At 45.5% G+C, this 17,824-nt stretch overlaps 1 protein-coding gene across 10 annotated transcripts in view; it reads left to right on the plus strand.

Annotated features, from left to right (window-relative positions):
- arhgap32b (Rho GTPase activating protein 32b) overlaps positions 1 to 17,824 on the plus strand; it is a 125,138-nt gene that overhangs the window by 86,368 nt on the left and 20,946 nt on the right. For 5 of the 10 annotated variants that reach the window (XM_061701947.1, XM_061701952.1, XM_061701948.1 and 2 more), the window contains 3 exons: positions 1,571 to 1,652; positions 3,221 to 3,277; positions 3,543 to 3,617. The exons of 1 other annotated variant lie outside the window; for it this stretch is intronic. In XM_061701947.1, the coding sequence (XP_061557931.1) occupies positions 1,571 to 1,652; positions 3,221 to 3,277; positions 3,543 to 3,617 (214 nt within the window). Of the gene's footprint in view, positions 1 to 1,570; positions 1,653 to 3,220; positions 3,278 to 3,542; positions 3,618 to 7,621; positions 8,771 to 17,824 lie in introns of those variants that run through there. 4 more of the 10 variants (XM_061701949.1, XM_061701950.1, XM_061701951.1 and 1 more) reach the window with 4 other exon arrangements.

The following is a 17,824-nucleotide window of genomic DNA, read 5'->3' on the forward strand; positions in this document are numbered from 1 at the left end:
CATTTTCTGTGCCACTTATCCTCACTAGGGTTGCGGGCATGTCGGAGCCTATCCCAGCTGACCCTGGGCGAGAGGCGGTTTACATATATAGACATATAGACACATATAGACAACCATTCACACTCACATTCACACCTATGGGCTATTTAGAGTCTTCAATTAACCTACCATGCATGTTTTTCGGGATGTGGGAAGAAACTGGGGTACCTGGAGAAAACCCACGCAGACACGAGGAGAACATGCAAACTCCACACAGCCGAGGCCGGATTTGAACCCGGTTCCTCAGAACTGTGAGGCAGATATGCTAACCAGTTGTTCACCGTGCCGCCCTCTGAATCTTCCCATATTACGGTAATTAAAACCCTTTCATGCATATTGGTCACAACAGTGGACAGCTATTCAAAAGCCGTTTTCTCCGATATGAATGAGTCTTGAAGTCACAGTTGCGCATCAGTCACTAAAATTACTTTAAATGTAACTTCAAAGGACAACCAGACAATAAATTAGTTGCAAATAAATTAATAATATATTAAAATAATAGAAAACAAAAAAAGGCAAAAAAAGTGATGGGTAAAAATGTGCCAATGTTTTTAGCCATGACTGTATTGTCTCTCGTATGTATCTAAAAAAAGAATCCTCTCATTATTCTGGCATTTAACAAAAATTTTGATAATCCTAATTGACCTAAAACAGGAAGGTTTAGTCTGATTTCATGTCACAGTCAGGAAAAGGCTGTTCCTACTGTGTGCGTCTTGTGGGGCAGTGTAGTGCCATGCATGCATGGAGCTGCTTGTTTACTGTAAGCTTAAAAAAAAAAAAAAAAAAAAAAAAAGAGTAGAAGAAAGTCACATTAAACTAATTGTTCACAGATTAGGAAATATATATGCCAATGAGTATTGTTATATTAACTGTTACTACGGTGTTTGTGTGTGAATATTCAATATTTGAAGGTAAATCCCTCCTGTGATCAAATGCTAATATTAGCTAGGCTTTCAATAGGGTTTTCCATTGACTGTTAGCATTTAGCAAGCACTGTTAGCTAGCTGGCGATTTCTAGAACAATGTGTCTTCTTGTATTTAAATATAAAATGAGGGTAATTATTTTTCTTGTGCTTTTTTTTTCTTGTTTTTTTTACAGTTTTACAGTAAACCCCAACTGGGGTGTCAATAAACATCTTCGAGCACGCTCAAGTTTGGCTTACCTGCCCAGCCTTGAGCTACACTGCAAACGTTCTCTGCAGCTGCAAAGTACGAGCTGTGGGTGATCGGAGTTTTTTTTTTTTTTTTTTTTTCGTGGTCTATCAATGCCTTTCATTGCCGATCACGTGCTTTCCGTGGAAATCAGCCGATCGTGATCGTGGCCAATCGATCAGAGCACCGTGATTTAATTCATCATTTTGTTGCAGCCATTAGGCATTTAACATTGTAAAAATTCAAATCCACAGAAGGCGGTGGGCTTTACCACCACCTACAGGACATAGGTGTTGGGCCTCAACAGAGATCTGCACTACTTGCGCCCTTAGACTGATTTTATTCTGGTTTGTTTTGTACCTCCTCTCACTCCCTCCAGGTTGGCTACTTTCCCAGTGAGTGTGTGGAGCTCATAAATGACAAAGTGCCACAGTCCATGACCAACTCTGTGCCGAAGCCAGGTACTCCTCCACTTTACTTTCGAACCATTTAGTGAAAGGTTGTCGGAAGGAAGTAATCGTTGGTGACAGTGGAGATAGAGGCTGTGTTTGCAGGAAGTAGTTCAGTTTTAGATGAAGGGTGTGTGTGTGTGTGTGTGCGCGCGCGCATGTGTCATCCCATATAGAGTCAAACCCTTACTTTTACTTTTCATCAGAAAGACTGCGATGTCTCGATAAAGTACAAAAAGAGTGTAAATAAAGGAAGAGGGGGAGGGGGAACACCAATGATACATATTACTAGTTGATGGATTTCCCAGTGCCTTTGGAAGATAAAACAACTGACTGATCAGATGGAACCGAAATGCATCTCATGATACTGTAATCAGTTGGAGCACATGAACAAGTTGAGATTTTAATTAATATGTCTGCACACTCTCCAGCTTTGGTAAACACCGCTTGTTCAGGTTCACTTGCATGCATATTGCACATTTACAGTGTTCCCACAATTTGCCCCTTTATGCACATTTGAGAGTGTTTTCATTTTAATCAAAATACGAGGAGCAGTCAAAAGGTAATGAGCCCAATGTAATTTAACCTACTAATTGATATTTTTCTGAAATGTTCACAGTTTGTAGCTTCGTTGTTTGAAGGCTTATTTAAAAAGGTTATGTTTAAGCCTGTCCTCTTCCTGTCAGCAATTTTGGAAATAAGGCCATTGTTGGATGCCTATCAGAAGCAGAGCTGTGATTGAATTTATTGCTTTGGAAGGTGAACCACCGCTAATCATTTTCAAAAGATTGCAGAATGTGTATGGGGTTAGGTTTATGTCATCAATGATAACGCGGGATGGCGATGTCATCAATGGTGACTCTTGAATCAGTGCCTTGACCCTCACACTATTTCCAGTTGTAACTGCTGAAGATGGTCTGCAGCCTCTTTTTCTACACCTTAGAGCCTGGACACCCACTTTTTGACTGTACTGTAGCCTCATGCAGCTTCCCCATGCACATTATGCAACCTTTTGAACATGTTTAGTGGTGGTTCCCCATACAAAGCAAGAAATTCAATCACAGCTCTCTGCTTCTGATAAGCATCCAACAATGACCTCATTTCCAAAATGGCCAACAGGAAAAGGCCAAGCGTAAACAAAACCTTTTTTTAAATAAATAAAATGTCAAGTATTTAAACTACAAACCGGGAAAATTACCTAAAAAAAAATCATTAATACTACGTTCATTACTTTTTGACTGCCCCTTGTAGTTGTTTTTATTGCTACTGTAATTGATTAAATATATTTATAATAATTATTATTTTTTTCATAAAATACAAATAGCCAATCGTTACTATTTACTGTAGTTTCCTAAACGCTGCTGCTGTCACAAGCATTATTATGCTAAATGGGCAGACCAAGGCTCAAGTTCATTGTCAGTCACACAGCAAATACTGTACCGTTGTTACAACCTGCATTGCTTATTCTCACTGCTTTGATGCATCTTTAATACTGATGTCTCATTGCACACAGTTGAACTCTATGTAGTAATTGCATGTGTCTCGATCTGTTGCATTTGACTCTGACTCCTCTGCCTCAGCGTCCCCGTGCTCTGGCCTGCCGCCTGCCTCATGGAGTCTCTTCCCTCCCTGTGCGTGTTGGTATACTACTACTTCCACCCGCTCCATGCATCTCTGTCTCACTAGCGCACTTAAACATTTGGACTGTGATTGTGTTGGAGTTTGTTTGTCAGATTTGAGATGATTTTCGATACGGTCACATTGTGGTAATCTGAGACCAGTAAACAATTGCTATTTGTTCTAACTTGAAGTGCTTTTCTCCCTCTGCTGCTTCTCTCATGTCTCCATCCATCCATTCATCCATCTTTCTGTTGGTCGATCTGTCCATCTGGATGCATGCAGATTTGGAGATGGAGAGTGTAATACAGGACAATGCATGGGTGGCCGACCCGCTTAACCACTACAGCCTAAGTTCAGGTAGAACAAGCCCCTTTGGTGTGCTGCCCACAAACTAACACCAAACCTGCAGTAATGTTTGATTTGTGCTACTCTCAAAAACGTAATTTGTATGCAAGTTCAAAATGCAGTGGAAACTGTAGATTTGACTACAATCCATTCTGCAACACTGGTGGACCTCTGATTTATTTATTCCCCCCTCCCCTAGCAAAGAGTGTATGTTAAATTAATCCGTTCTAGGGTCAAACTGTCTCCGTCATAAAACCTTTGTTAACTTTACGGGTTAAATTGACATTTTAAAATGCCCAACTGTTATACAAATATACAGTATAATAATAAAAAACAAAGCAGACCAATGTATGGTGTACTCATCCTTTTATGATGGGTAACAAAGGTGGTGAGGGAGAAGGGATACAAGTTCCCTTGTGTACGTGCAACTAATTTTTTAGTGGACAGTCCTCTTTTTTTTTCTTTCTCATTATTATTACCGAGAAGCCTGGACAGAGATGTGTGTACCAAACGACTGACCACATTAACCCTGTCTGGTTGTTGCATAACAACGGTGTATGTATGTGAAAATAGACTGTGAAAGATTGGTAAAAAATGCAAATAATGGCCATATTTGCATTTTAGGTTAGTTCTGCCCATCAAGATATTCTTTTTCGCGTAATTTTGTTTCAGGTTTGTCAGAATAATTGATCCGGGGACCATCATATGTAATCCGTGTAAAAGAGAAGAAAACCTTAATATTGCTGCATATATAGGTACAGCTACAGTAGATTCATCCCTACTTTTAAAACAGTGTTCGTATGCAAATGACTTCAGGGGTGAGCCAGGTTACTGGAGCATTTCTCAAAGCTGCTCAGTGTATCCTGTGTCTGGATGCGGTCCAGCGGTGTTTGTGCAGGTCTGTTTGGTTGAAACCTAAAGGCCACGGCAGGGGTGTCGTGGATCTGGGTGCTCCTGACTAGGCTTGATTTATGTAAACCTTTCACAGCCTGGGGGGCCTGTAACCCCATCCATTGAGTGGTAAGCTTTGTCCTACAACACCATGTATCGCTGTTTCCCTCTCCATGGCGACTGAAAGAGCACATTCCTGTAGGGATCTACAAGAAGTGGGGAAAAAAAATGTCCTCACTCTTCCAAGATCCAATCTGCGCCCTCCGATTATTGCTACGCCCAAGTGAAATGATGGAAATTGATAGTATACAAGACTGTTAACTGAGGACTCGTGACTCCAAATGCAAATGATTGCAGTGGAAGCTGGGGGCAAATTTACCATCTTCACAGTGCAAAAAAAAAAAGTCTGTAGTTGACATTCATTTGATAATAAAAATGAATATTCAGCCTTCTTTTCGTTTGAGAGTCCAATGGACCTAAGAGTTGCTGACCCAGATGTACAGCAACCCCCTCCTTTGCGCGGCTTTCGTCATGTCTGGGGACCGGTGATTTGGGCAGCTGTTTGAGCATTTACGGTATGATCTCAAACAGCTGGCTATGTGAAGAGGAGAGGAAGTGATTGGATAGAGAATGTGTGACAGACTGAGTGTTTGATTTGCTCCTGCAGCTCCCAAGAATCCCAGCTCATTTCCTGGTGCTCCAGCTCTGAGGTCTCTTGTGTAACTTGTCTCTCCACATGAGTAATCTTTACGACTGCATCTCTCTTTGGTGGAGGCCGGTGTCGAACTATGTTCTTAATTTGGTGCATATGTCAAAGCAGGGAGGTTTGTTTTAAGGCAAAAATACTATTTGTGGATTAAACATGTTCATGTTTTCTTGTTTTAACACCACATTGCTCATAATGTAATGTGGTGTAAGGCAACATGGCATCAGGCTACTTGCCCCATTTGTCCTGTAGGTGACACAGTGAACGCTTGTATCAAAGGTCAGCTCCACCCCTCTGCGTTACTGTCCCTACAATGTGACTTACAAGGCGACACGTTTACCACAAGCTCGATGCTCTATCATTTTGAACAGGAATAAGAATTTTCAAACTGATTTGACCTTTTTATATCCAAATTTCAGTTGGCTCTTGGGGTTTATTGGTGTACAGTATACGCAGCATACATCACATGTAAGCTGTCACCGAGGAACATTGTAGTGTTTGTATTAATTGTATGTGATTGTGATACATACTCGGCCATTATTGGTTGTTAGTTTTGTTGGAATTAACGACTACTGAAACAACAAACTTGGACATGAATTTACAGTATTTGAAAGCTGTTGTACATATAGTAAATGTCAAGTTGAAGTCACATGAAGTGGAAGCGTGACTGCAGTCTCATGATTCCTGACCATCAATAAATCAGTTTAGCTTCATTTTGACTCAACATGCCTCCATAACAACTTATTTGGTTCAGGAAGCACAGTGATTCCCAGGAGGCAGTGAGGATGAAAGAAAGTCAAGGCCTCACTACTGTGTACAATAATTAAATTATTAATGATTGTGTCAGTCTCAAAGGGTTATAATGGGGTCAGTTGGTCTGTAATTTAGAATTCTAGAGTATTTATTCACTTAAACCAGACCTGCAGGAGCCTCATAATAGTTTGGGATTGTAATGGTGGCAAACATGAAAACAACATAAGTCATCAAAAGGAGAGTAGCTCAAGGGGAAACTAGACTTGGGAAACTCGACTCTTAATTCTTTTAAAAATAGTTCTGTCAAAGCAATGGATCGACATAGTTCACAGTTAGTCTATACAATCGCAGATGCTTGTACATCAGAGTCAACTTAAATATTGTACTGGAGTTACATGCAGCACATATACGTTCAGGTGTCCACCGACGTTTGTTTTTTGGGCAGGTTTGGATAGGCCAAATCACGGGTGGGCGGGGGGGGGCAACGAGACTGCGGTCAAGCCAGCCTCCACTCGTAAAGTCGCAGTCATTGGACGTATGGACGGTTGGACGTATGTGGCATTTTGAAATGCCACATCAGTTCTGGGGGGGACACTGCACCACCCCAGGTCTCGAACAAAAGAGGTGCCACCCAAATCTGATGAGGCATTTCAAAATAAAAGTCCCCTGAAATTGGTATATTTCATTGCCATTACCACGGATTTCAAAACTTCATTAAAAATAATCTATGAGATATCACAACACCAGTCCAGTTCTGGGGGACACAACACCACCCCAGGTCTCCAACAAAAGTGGTCCCACCCAAATCTGTTGTGGCATTTCAAAATAAAAGTCCCCTGAATTTGGTATATTTCACTGTCACTACCACTGATTTAAAACATGAATTTAATTTTTTTTATGAGATATTGCAACACCAGTCCAGTACTGGGGGACACTACACTACCTCATGTCTCCAACAAAAGTGATCCCACCCAAATCTGATGTGGCATATCAAAATAAAAGTCCCCTCAACTCTGCATATTTCACTGTCACTACCACTGATTTAAAACATTAATTTAAAAAAAATTTGAGATATCGCAACAACAGTCCAGTTCTGGGGGACACTACACCACCTCAGGTCTCCAACATGTCTCTTAGATGTTTTTTTCTGAATGTTTTAAATCACTCCTCCTGGAAGTTGTCACCTTATCGTGGTGGAGGGGTTTGTGTGTCCCAATGATCCTAGGAGCTATGTTGTCTGGGGCTTTATGCCGCTGGCAGGGTCACCCATGACAAACAGGTCCTTGGTGAGGGACCAGACAAAGCACAGCTCAAAGAACCCTTATGACGACGACAAACTATGGACTCAGTTTTCCCTTGCCCGGACGCAGGTCACCAGGGCCCCCCTCTGGAGCCAGGGCTAGAGGTGGGGCTTGAAGGCGAGAGCCTGGTGGCCGGCCCTGTACTAATGGGGCCCGGCCGGGCACAGCCCGAAAGGGTAACGTGGGTTCCCCTTCCCATGGGCTCACCACCTGTGGGAGGGGGCACTTTTGTTGGAGACCTGAGGTGGTGTCGTGTCCCCCAGTACTGGACTGGTGTTGCGATATCTCATTGATTATTTTTTTTTTAAAGATTTCTTTGAGTCAGGGGTAATGACAGCAAAGTATGCAGTTTTCAGAGACTTTTATTTTGAAATACAATATCAGATCTTCATCAAACCTCTTTTAGTGGAATCCTTGGTGGTCTGTCACACAGATCTGGACTTGTCTTGCGATACCGATGGGATTATTTTGGGGTGGCTTTGGCTCAGTAGGTAGAGCAGGTTCAAATCCCTGCTACGACTGTCCGCATGTCAAAGTGTCCTTGGGCAAGACACTGAACCCTAATTTGCTTCCAGTGGGCATGGCAGTGCCTTCCATGGCAGCAGTCGCCCATTGGTTTATGAATGTGTGTGTGAATGTGAGACTTTGTTAAGCGCTATATAAGTGCAGTCCATTTATTTTTCATAAGATATCAATTAAACTACATTTTTAATGCATCGCAAGATGCAAATTAACCTTGCTGTTTGCATTCCTTCACCAAATAGCATTGACGTCCGTATTAATGGTAGGCTTTTATTTTGACGGTGGCTTTCGCCGCGAGTTGGCGACTTATTACTGTAATGGCCTAGTATGAACAAAATTAGGGGCGGCTGGCTTGACTGCTACTTTACGAGTGGAGGCTGGCTTGACCGCAGTGCAACTAGGGGCCGTTCAGGCCAGCACCATAGTGCCGTGTGATGTTTTTCACCGCTATAACCCACGAGGTCAACCATTACTGCGATGTGGCCAGCGATAGAAACAGTTTTACACCTCGGACACATGCTTAAAATGCTGATTAAAAATATTTCTTTTACCCTAGTCGTTCGTTTCAATTAAAAGGTTTGAATGAAATGAAAAGAAATTGAAAGAAATGACTTATCATAGAGCGGAGGGCTGAAATGTTCCATATATGTTGGAGCACTTGAAGGCAGCACGAGTGGAAATGTAAACCAAGGCTTTTTGCGGAGGCGCGCGCACGTGTGTGTTTGCGCGTGTGTGAAGTTATTAGCTGACAGCGCAAAGAGGACACAGTGGGCTGCGGTCTGCCTTGCTCTTTTCGCCAGATTTTGGGAATCATTTAAATCTAGCTTCCGTCACCTAGCGTTACATTTGCTACCCTTTCAGTGTGTAGATTAGGACCGGGCCACTTTTCTCCAGTTTTACGTCCGCAGAAGAAAAAGACGAGCATACTTTTGTCTGACTTTATGCGGTCATAGAGCCCCGGGGCGGGTGTAGTACTGTACTGTGGAAACAAGGTAAGAAGATATCCTTGGCTTATACAATCGTATATTACACTATATTTTCACGTAGTAGTGACTAAATATACGTTAGAGGGGCGTGCTTCCTGGTAATTTGTTCGTCGGAAAGAAGTGAGCGATTACAATTCACCTTTGAGTGTTGGAATGGTCTTTGCAGTCGAAATGAAATAATTATCCTTCCTTGTATTTACTATTTCCCAAAATGTAATTACTGTTCATTTCTGTGACTGATAGAGAAATGTATTGGCTTGAAGTTGCACAATACAAACCACATTTTGTTTTGTATCAATTATAATTTAATTTCTACCACAAAATTCACAACCAATCTCGTTAATGGGTCAAAGGGACTTACTGGTCTGTAAACCTGGTTTAGCTGTTAGAATGTTTTTTGTCTTACGACGTGCCGTTAGAGCTGTCAAAGTATTTGAGTGCCCTGAAATCTGTTGAAAGAATACAGTAGTCTTTGTCATTGCGAGATACTTGCAGCAGTACAATGCAACAGAATGAGCTTAGCAGCGCTGCGAAATGCATAAATAATAATGGTAAATAATGGCCCTTCTGTCCTCCTACCGCCAAAATGAGTGTTGAGTCGCCATTGATTTTCATTGATCCGTTAAAACCTGGGAGGCTTTTTGTTGTACACTTGGCCACTTGGTTCAAACAACGTCAGTGTTACTCATGACTGCTGTTCAAAAGGGAGACTCTCTGCTGTTGTTTACAGTATTAGCAATGCAGACAGAAAATGGTTAGGTTGTGTTTGTGTGCCCCTCCTTGAGCAGTCACCTTGTCGTGGTGGAGGGGTTTGTGTGTCCCAGTGATCCTAGGAGCGAAGTTGTCTGGGGCTTTATGCCCCTGGCAGGGTCACCCATGACAAACAGGTCCTAGGTGAGGGACCAGACAAAGCACGGCTCAAAGACCCCTAATGATGACGACAAACAATGGACTTCGTTTTCCCTTGCCCGGACGCGGGTCACCGGGGCCCCCCACTGGAGCCAGGCCTGATGGTGGGGCTCGAAGGCGAGCACCTGGTGGCCGGGCCTGCACCCATGGTGCCCGGCCGGGCACAGCCCGAAAGGGTAACGTGGGTCCCCCTTCCCATGGGCTCACCACCTGTGGAAGGGGCCATAGGGGTCGGGTGCGGTGGCCGAAGGCGGGGACCTTGGCGATCCGATCCCCGGCTTCAGAAGCTGGCTCTAGGGACGTGGAATGTCACCTCTCTGGCAGGGAAGGAGCCGAGCTGGTGTGTGAGGTCGAGAAGTTCCGACTAGATATAGTCTGACTCGCCTCCACACACAGCTTGGGCTCTGGTACCAGTCCTCTCGAGAGGGGTTGGACTCTCTTTCACTCTGGAGTTGCCCACGGTGAGAGGCGCCGAGCAGGTGTGGGTATACTTATTGCCCCCCGGCTCGGCGCCTGTACGTTGGGGTTCACCCCGGTGGACGAGAGGGTAGCCTCCCTCCGCCTTCGGGTGGGGGGACGGGTCCTGACTGTTGTTTGTGCCTATGCACCAAACAACAGTTCAGAGTACCCACCCTTTTTGGAGTCCTTGGAGGGGGTGCTGGAGAGCGCTCCCGCTGGGGATTCCATTGTTCTGTTGGGGGACTTCAATGCTCACGTGGGCAATGACAGTGAGACCTGGCCCCCCCGATCAGAACCCGAGCGGTGTTCTGTTATTGGACTTCTGTGCTCGTCATGGATTGTCCATAACGAACACCATGTTCAAGCATTAGGGTGTCCACACGTGCACTTGGCACCAGGACACCCTAGGTTGCAGTTCGATGATCGACTTTGTGGTCGTGTCATCGGACTTGCGGCCACATGTCTTGGACACTCGGGTGAAGAGAGGGGCGGAGCTGTCAACTGATCACCACCTGGTGGTGAGTTGGCTTCGATGGTGGGGGAAGATGCCGGTCCGACGTGGCAGGCCCAAACGTATTGTGAGGGTCTGCTGGGAACGTCTGGCAGACTCCCCTGTCAGAAGGAGTTTCAACTCCCACCTCCGACAGAACTTTGCTCATGTTCCGGGGGAGGCGGGGGACATCGAGTCCGAGTGGACCATGTTCCGCGCCTCCATTGCTGAGGCGGCAGACCGGAGCTGTGGCCGTAAGGTGGTCGGTGCCTGTCGTGGCGGCAATCCCCGAACCCGTTGGTGGACACCAATGGTGAGGGATGCCGTCAAGCTGAAGAAGGAGTCCTATTGGGCCTGTGGGACTCCTGAGGCAGCTGATGGGTACCGGCTGGCCAAGTGGAATGCAGTTCTGGTGGTCGCTGAAGCAAAAACTCGGGTATGGGAGGAGTTCGATGAGGCCATGGAGAAAGACCTCCGGACGGCTTCGAGGAAATTCTGGTCCACCATCCGACGTCTCAGGAGAGGAAAGCAGTGCACCACCAACACTGTGTATAGTGGGGATGGGGCGCTGCTGACCTCGACTCGGGACGTTGTGAGTCGGTGGGGAGAATACTTCGAAGACCTCCTCAATTCCACCGACACGCCTTCCCATGAGGAAGCAGAGTGTGGGTTCTCTGAGGCGGGCTCTCCTATCTCTGGGTTTGAGGTCACCGAGGTAGTTAAAAAGCTCCTCGGTGGCAGGGCCCCGGGGGTGGATGAGATTCGCCCGGAGTTCCTAAAGGCTCTGGATGTTGTGGGGCTGTCCTGGTTGACACGCCTCTGCAACATCGCGTGGACATCGGGGATAGTGCCTCTGGATTGGCAGACTGGGGTGGTGGTCCCCCTTTTTAAGAAGGGGTACCGGAGGGTGTGTTCCAACTACAGGGGGATCACACTACTCAGCCTCCCTGGTAAGGTCTATTCAGGGGTGCTGGAGAGGAGGGTCCGTCGGGAAGTCGAATCTCAGATTCAGGAGGAGCAGTGTGGTTTTCGTCCTGGCCGTGGAACAGTGGACCAGCTCTACACCCTCGGCAGGGTCCTCGAGGGTGCATGGGAGTTCGCCCAACCAGTCTACATGTGTTTTGTGGACTTGGAGAAGGCGTTCGACCGTGTCCCTCGGGAAGTCCTGTGGAGGGTGCTTGAGTATGGGGTACCGAACCCACTGATACGGGCTGTTCGGTCCCTGTACGACCGGAGTCAGAGTTTGGTCCGCATATCCGGCAGTAAGTCGGACTCGTTCCCGGTGAGGGTTGGACTCCGCCAAGGCTGCCCTTTGTCGCCGATTCTGTTCATAACTTTTATGGACAGAATTTCTAGGCGCAGCCAAGGCGTAGAGGGGGTCCGGTTTGGTGGCCTCAGTATTGCATCTCTGCTTTTTGCTGATAATGTGGTTCTGTTGGCTTCATCAAACCGTGAGCTCCAACTCTCACTGGAACAGTTCGCAGCTGTGTGTGAAGCGACTGGGATGAGAATCAGCACCTCCAAATCTGAGACCATGGTCCTCAGTCGGAAAAGGGTGGCATGCCCTCTCCAGGTCGGGGATGAGATCCTGCCCCAAGTGGAGGAGTTCAAGTATCTTGGGGTCTTGTTCACGAGTGAGGGAAGAATGGAACGGGAGATCGACAGACGGATCGGTGCAGCGTCTGCAGTGATGCGGACTTTGTATCGGTCCGTTGTGGTAAAGAAGTAGCTAAGCCGAAAGGCGAAGCTCTCAATTTACCGGTCGATCTTCGTTCCTACCCTCACCGATGGTCATGAGCTGCGGGTCGTGACCGAAAGAACGAGATCCCGGATACAAGCGGCCGAAATGAGTTTCCTCCGCAGGGTGTCCGGGCTCTCCCTTAGAGATAGGGTGAGAAGCTCGGTCATCCGGGAGGATCTCAGAGTAGAGCCGCTGCTCCTCCGCATTGAGAGGAGCCAGATGAGGTGGCTGGGGCATCTGATTCGGATGCCTCCCGGACGCCTCCCTGGTGAGGTGTTCCGGGCACGTCCCACCGGGAGGAGGCCCCGGGGACGACCCAGGACACGCTGGAGAGACTACGTCCTTCGGCTGGCCTGGGAACGCCTCAGGATCCCTCCGGAAGAGCTGGATGAAGTGGCTGGGGAGAGGGAAGTCTGGGCGTCCCTGCTAAAGCTACTGCCCCCGCGACCCGACCCGGATAAGCGGTAGAAAATGGATGGATGGATGTGTTTGTGTGTAAGCGCTATTGTTTTTATGGTTTCTGTGGTTGTCATTTTCCATGGCCTTCATTGTGATTGTAATGAAATAAAGCTACTTTGTATATATACATTTGATCTAAAAGATGAACCTAGTATGGACTTCCTTAATTAACTGTGGCAGATTAATTCATTATTAAAATATTATATTTTCCTTTTTTGTTTATTGATACAGTTGCTCTCCTCCCTGACCCGTCACCTTATCATGGTAGAGGGGTTTGTGTTTCCCAATGATCCTAAGAGCCAAATCATCTGGGGCTTTACCCCCCTGGCAGCATCACCAATGACAAACAGATCCTAGGTGCAGGACCAGACAAAGCACGGCTCAAATGACCCACCATGATGAATAACATAAATGGACTTTAGAGGAGGACTGGAGAGGAGGGTTCATCAGGAAGTTGAATCTCAGTTTCAGGAGGAGCAGTGTGGTTTTCATCCTGGCTGTGTAACAGTCGACCAGCTCTACACCATTAGCAGGGTCCTCATGGGTGCATGGGAGTTTGCCCAACCAGTCTACATGCGTTCTATGGACTTGGAGAAGGCGTTCAACTGTGTCCCTCATGGAGTCCTGTGGGGGGTGATGCGGGTCTATGGGGTGCCGGACTCCCTGATATGGGCTGTTCGGTCCCTGTACGACTAGTGTCAGACTTTGGTCTGGATTTACAGCAGTAAATCAGATTCATTTCCAGTGAGGGTTGGACGCCACCAAGACTCCCCTTTGTAACAAATTATGTTCATTACCTTCGTGGACAGAATTTCTAGGTGTAGCGGGGGTGTTGAGTGGGTGTGGTTTAGTGACCGTTAGTGTCACATCGCTGCTTGTTGCAGATGTGGTTCTGACGGTGTCATCAAGCTGTGAGTGAGGAGATCCTGCTCCAATTGAAAGAGTTCAAGTATCTCGTGGTCTTGTTTACGAGAAGAATGTAGTGGGAGATCGACAGACAGATGCATCGTCCGCAGTAATCCGTACTCTGTATCAGAGTGTTGTGGTGAAGATTTACCGGTTGGTCTACGTTCCTCGTCTCACCTATCGTCACACTATGGATCGTGACCGAAAGAACAAAATCATGGATACAAGCGGCCAAAATGAGTTTCCTCTGTAGGGTATCCGGGCTCTCCCTATGAGATAGGGTGAGAAGCTCGATCATCTGGGAGGGGCTCAGAGTCGAGCCACTGCTCCTTCGCATTGAGAGGAGCCAGATGAGGTGGCTCGGACATCTGGTTAGGATGCCTCCCTGGTGAGCTGTTCCGGGCACATCCCACCGGGAGGAGGCCCCGGGGTTGACCCAAGACACGCTGGAGAGACTACGTCTCTCGCCTTGCCTGGGAACGCCTTGAGTTCCTCCCGGAAGAGCTGAACAAAGTGTTTGGGGAAAGGGAAGTCTGGGCTTCCCTGCTTAAACTGCTGACCCTGTGACCCCGACCTCGGCTAAGCGAAGGAAAATAGATGGATGGCTGCAGTTGCCAAGCAACAATAGTGAACATAATGAAGTTGAAGTCAAGAGATTTGTTACAAAAACTGTTGCAGGAGAGCCATTAAAATTTCCCGCTCAAGCACCTACAGTTACTGGGTGTCCAGAGGGGGTTTCGGCCAAAGTGAATAGACTTAGCTCATTTATGAAGATTATGTTGATATTTGTATTCAGGGCAAGGTGGCACACAGTAATTGTATCAGATGACTTAGACTCAAGCCTTTTCTTTGGCTCTATGGTGTCTCTGTCCTGCAATATCACTGCTACGTTGCTATGAAGTTGGAATTTTCCTGCCCAACTGCTTCCTTTGAAAATGTCTCTCTGATTACATTGACAGGGCTGTGGGTTTGGGTTTGAAGCAGGGAAAAGAATGAACATTTGCCATTACGTGGATAATTGTTTTCTGCTGTAATGCTTGGCCGCATATCCTAGTCCCCCCAACCCCCACTCGTCATATCCAAGCCTCAGTGGGGAAAAAGTTTGTCACACATAAAGCTGCAACTTAAACCTGCCAGTGGTCCTTAGGCTACAACTCGTGTTGAGCTGTATCCAGTCTGGATATTATCTGTTTTATATTCAAATGCCAGGGCAGGGCTGCAGGCTCAAATTTCCCCAGCTATCATCATCTGGATCCCCACCCTGCACCAGAATGCCACATGTCAATTTATGACTATGTTAAAAAAAAAAACATCTGATTAGAAACCACTTAACTGTGTTTAAAAATGAATATCAGTTTACTTTTGGGGAGCTTAAGTCTTTGCATGTGCTTGTATTGTTTTCTGTGGTTCTGGGAAAATTGTTTCCAGCTTGAGTACTAGCCATGATATTGTCACATCCCAACATTCTTGGAAATTGCTAATGAACACTGGAATGTCTGTTTTGCGTTTGTGTGTAAAGCTTGAAAGAGGATGACTGCCATCAGACAAGAAGCAGCTAAGAAAATATGCTGTAGCTTTGCACCTTGGAAAATGGAACAGTTTTTAAGTTAAGTCCATTTTGGGGACGGAAGGGTTGAACTGTTCCCATTCCAAAACCTTTTTTAACTGTCGAGGCATTGTAATAAATTAACATTCTTAACAGTCGGTGTAGTGGACAAATAAGTAAACCACTGCTATTTTTTAAATGTAAAAATGTCGAAGATAATGCTACTAACTTTCGTACTTGTTACAAGTCTTAAAAGTCCTTCCATCCATTTTCTACAATTCATTTGGGATCGTGTCATAAAGGCAACAGCTTAAACGTGGAAGCCCAGACTTTTCTCTCCACTAAATTGAGAGCTTCACCTTTCTGCTCACCTCCTCTTGGACTACGATAGACTGATTCAGAGTCTAGATCATTCCCAGGTCAGCATTGCAAATGAGAATCCGTTCTCAATTGCCTTACCCCAATGACATCAAACTCGAGGCCCGGGGGCCTGATCCGTCCTGCCATATCATTTTATGTGGTTCCGAAAGCAAATCATGTGTGTGAACTTCCACGATTCTTGCTCAAATCTGTTGTGTCTATGTAATAACATGAGGAGGCGATTAAACAATTGTATGGTTTTACAGTCAACACAGACCTCTGAGGGAAACTGGAATTACAATGTGGCCCGCAACAAAAAGCAGTTTGACACTCCTGCCCTACCTGGATAAATAAAGGTTGAATAAATGAAATTTAAAAAACTGCAGAAGCTGCATCAATCCAGCTGTCAATCTCTCGCTCCATTATTCCCTCACTTGCGAACAAGACCCCAAGACAGTGTGCTCTTCTGCTAAACCAGAAGAGCACACTTCACCCTTATCTGACTGAAGACCATGGGCCTGGCAGCTTTGGAGGTGCTGATCGTATTCCCAACCGCTTCACACTCAGCTGGGAACTGCTCCAGCAGGAGTTGATGATCAGGTCTTGATGAAGCCACAAGAACCATGCACATCATCTGCAAAAAATTAGGGACATATTACTGAGACCACCAGACTGGACACCCTCGACGGCATGGCTGCACCTAGAAATTCTGTCCATAAAAGTTATGAACATAATTGGTGACAAAAAGCAGCTTTGGCACAGTCCAACTCTCACTCAAAATTAATCCGACTTATTGCCAGCAATGCAGACCAAACTTGACACTGCTCATACAGGGAGCATACACTGAGAAACACAGAGAATGCCATCTCCAAGTCACAAATCACATGTAAACTTCAGTAGTTGGGCAATCTCCCATGCACCCTTCAGGGCCCTGCTGAGGGTGTAGAGCTGGTCCACTGTTCCAAAATCGCATTGCTCCTCTTAAATCTCCAGAACAGCTGAAAGACCTTACCAGTGACGCTGAGGAGTCTGATCCCCCTGTAGTTGGAACACACCCTCTAGTACCCCTTCGTAAAAATGGAGACCACCATTCCGGTCTGCCAGTCCACAGGCAAGGTCGCTGTCGATGGGCTCTAGCTCCCTGCGACCCGCCTTGTGGCCCTGAACAGGATAAGTGGTGCAGAAAATGGACAGATGGGTGTTCAAAAATCACACTGAAATCCTTTAACCAAGTTTTAGTTCAAAACCAAAAATACAATTTTCTTGATAGAAACAATGAAAATGGGTAAATGTTGACTTTTGTACATTAAAAACTCTTTTATAATTTCTAAGCCACTATACTTACGAGAGGTCTGAGCTATAAATGTAAAATGGACAAAATTAAAACATCGCTATCCTTAAATGAAATGTCTTTAACACATCTGGAAGATCAGAAGTGAAGCTACAGCCCCACACGCTGTCATCTATCCTGACATAAAGCAGATGGGGAGTCTCTGTCTGACCTCTGGGGAGACACACTTGCTATTACACTCCCCTTCCTTGAGCCTTCCAGCCAGTCTGGAAAAAATAAAAGCAATGTACCAAATGTGAACCTCCCTTGTGTAAACAAAGTTGCCTCAACAGACTTGTTTGGGTACAGTAAATCCAACATTTAATAATCAAATGTTGAGCAATGACCCACAGTATACCACACAAAGAAATTAGTTTAGCTACTTTTTTCTTGTCCGCGTATTACTTTTGCAGTCATTTTTGTTATCCTTCTAAATTTGCTCTGTGGACTATCAATTAGGTTTCTGCATATAGTATAGCACGAAAGTGTATACCTGTATTTAACATGCAAAACAGGTATTTTAACCTTTAATTAATGGGCTATGGGCAAGAGGGATAATTCACACTAGACACTTTGTTGTTGTATGTAATTATAGCAGCACATTTGTTGGAGGATTGGGATGTATTACTGTATTAAAGTAATCATTGTCACATCGTCGTTTTAGTAGTCACCGATAAGGTGATGATAGTCGATATTTTCAGTTGTCTACTCGCTGTGTGCTCTTTTACCTCCAAGACAAGATATTTAATGTTCAAACTGATCAACTTCATTGTTTTTAGCAAATAATCATTAACTTGGAATTTTATGGCTGAAAGGTGTTTCAAAAAAGCTGGGACAGGTGACCGTCGTCAGTGTGGGAC

This window comes from Phycodurus eques, chromosome 17, assembly GCF_024500275.1.
Source record: "Phycodurus eques isolate BA_2022a chromosome 17, UOR_Pequ_1.1, whole genome shotgun sequence".
Classification (NCBI taxonomy): Eukaryota; Metazoa; Chordata; class Actinopteri; order Syngnathiformes; family Syngnathidae; genus Phycodurus; species Phycodurus eques.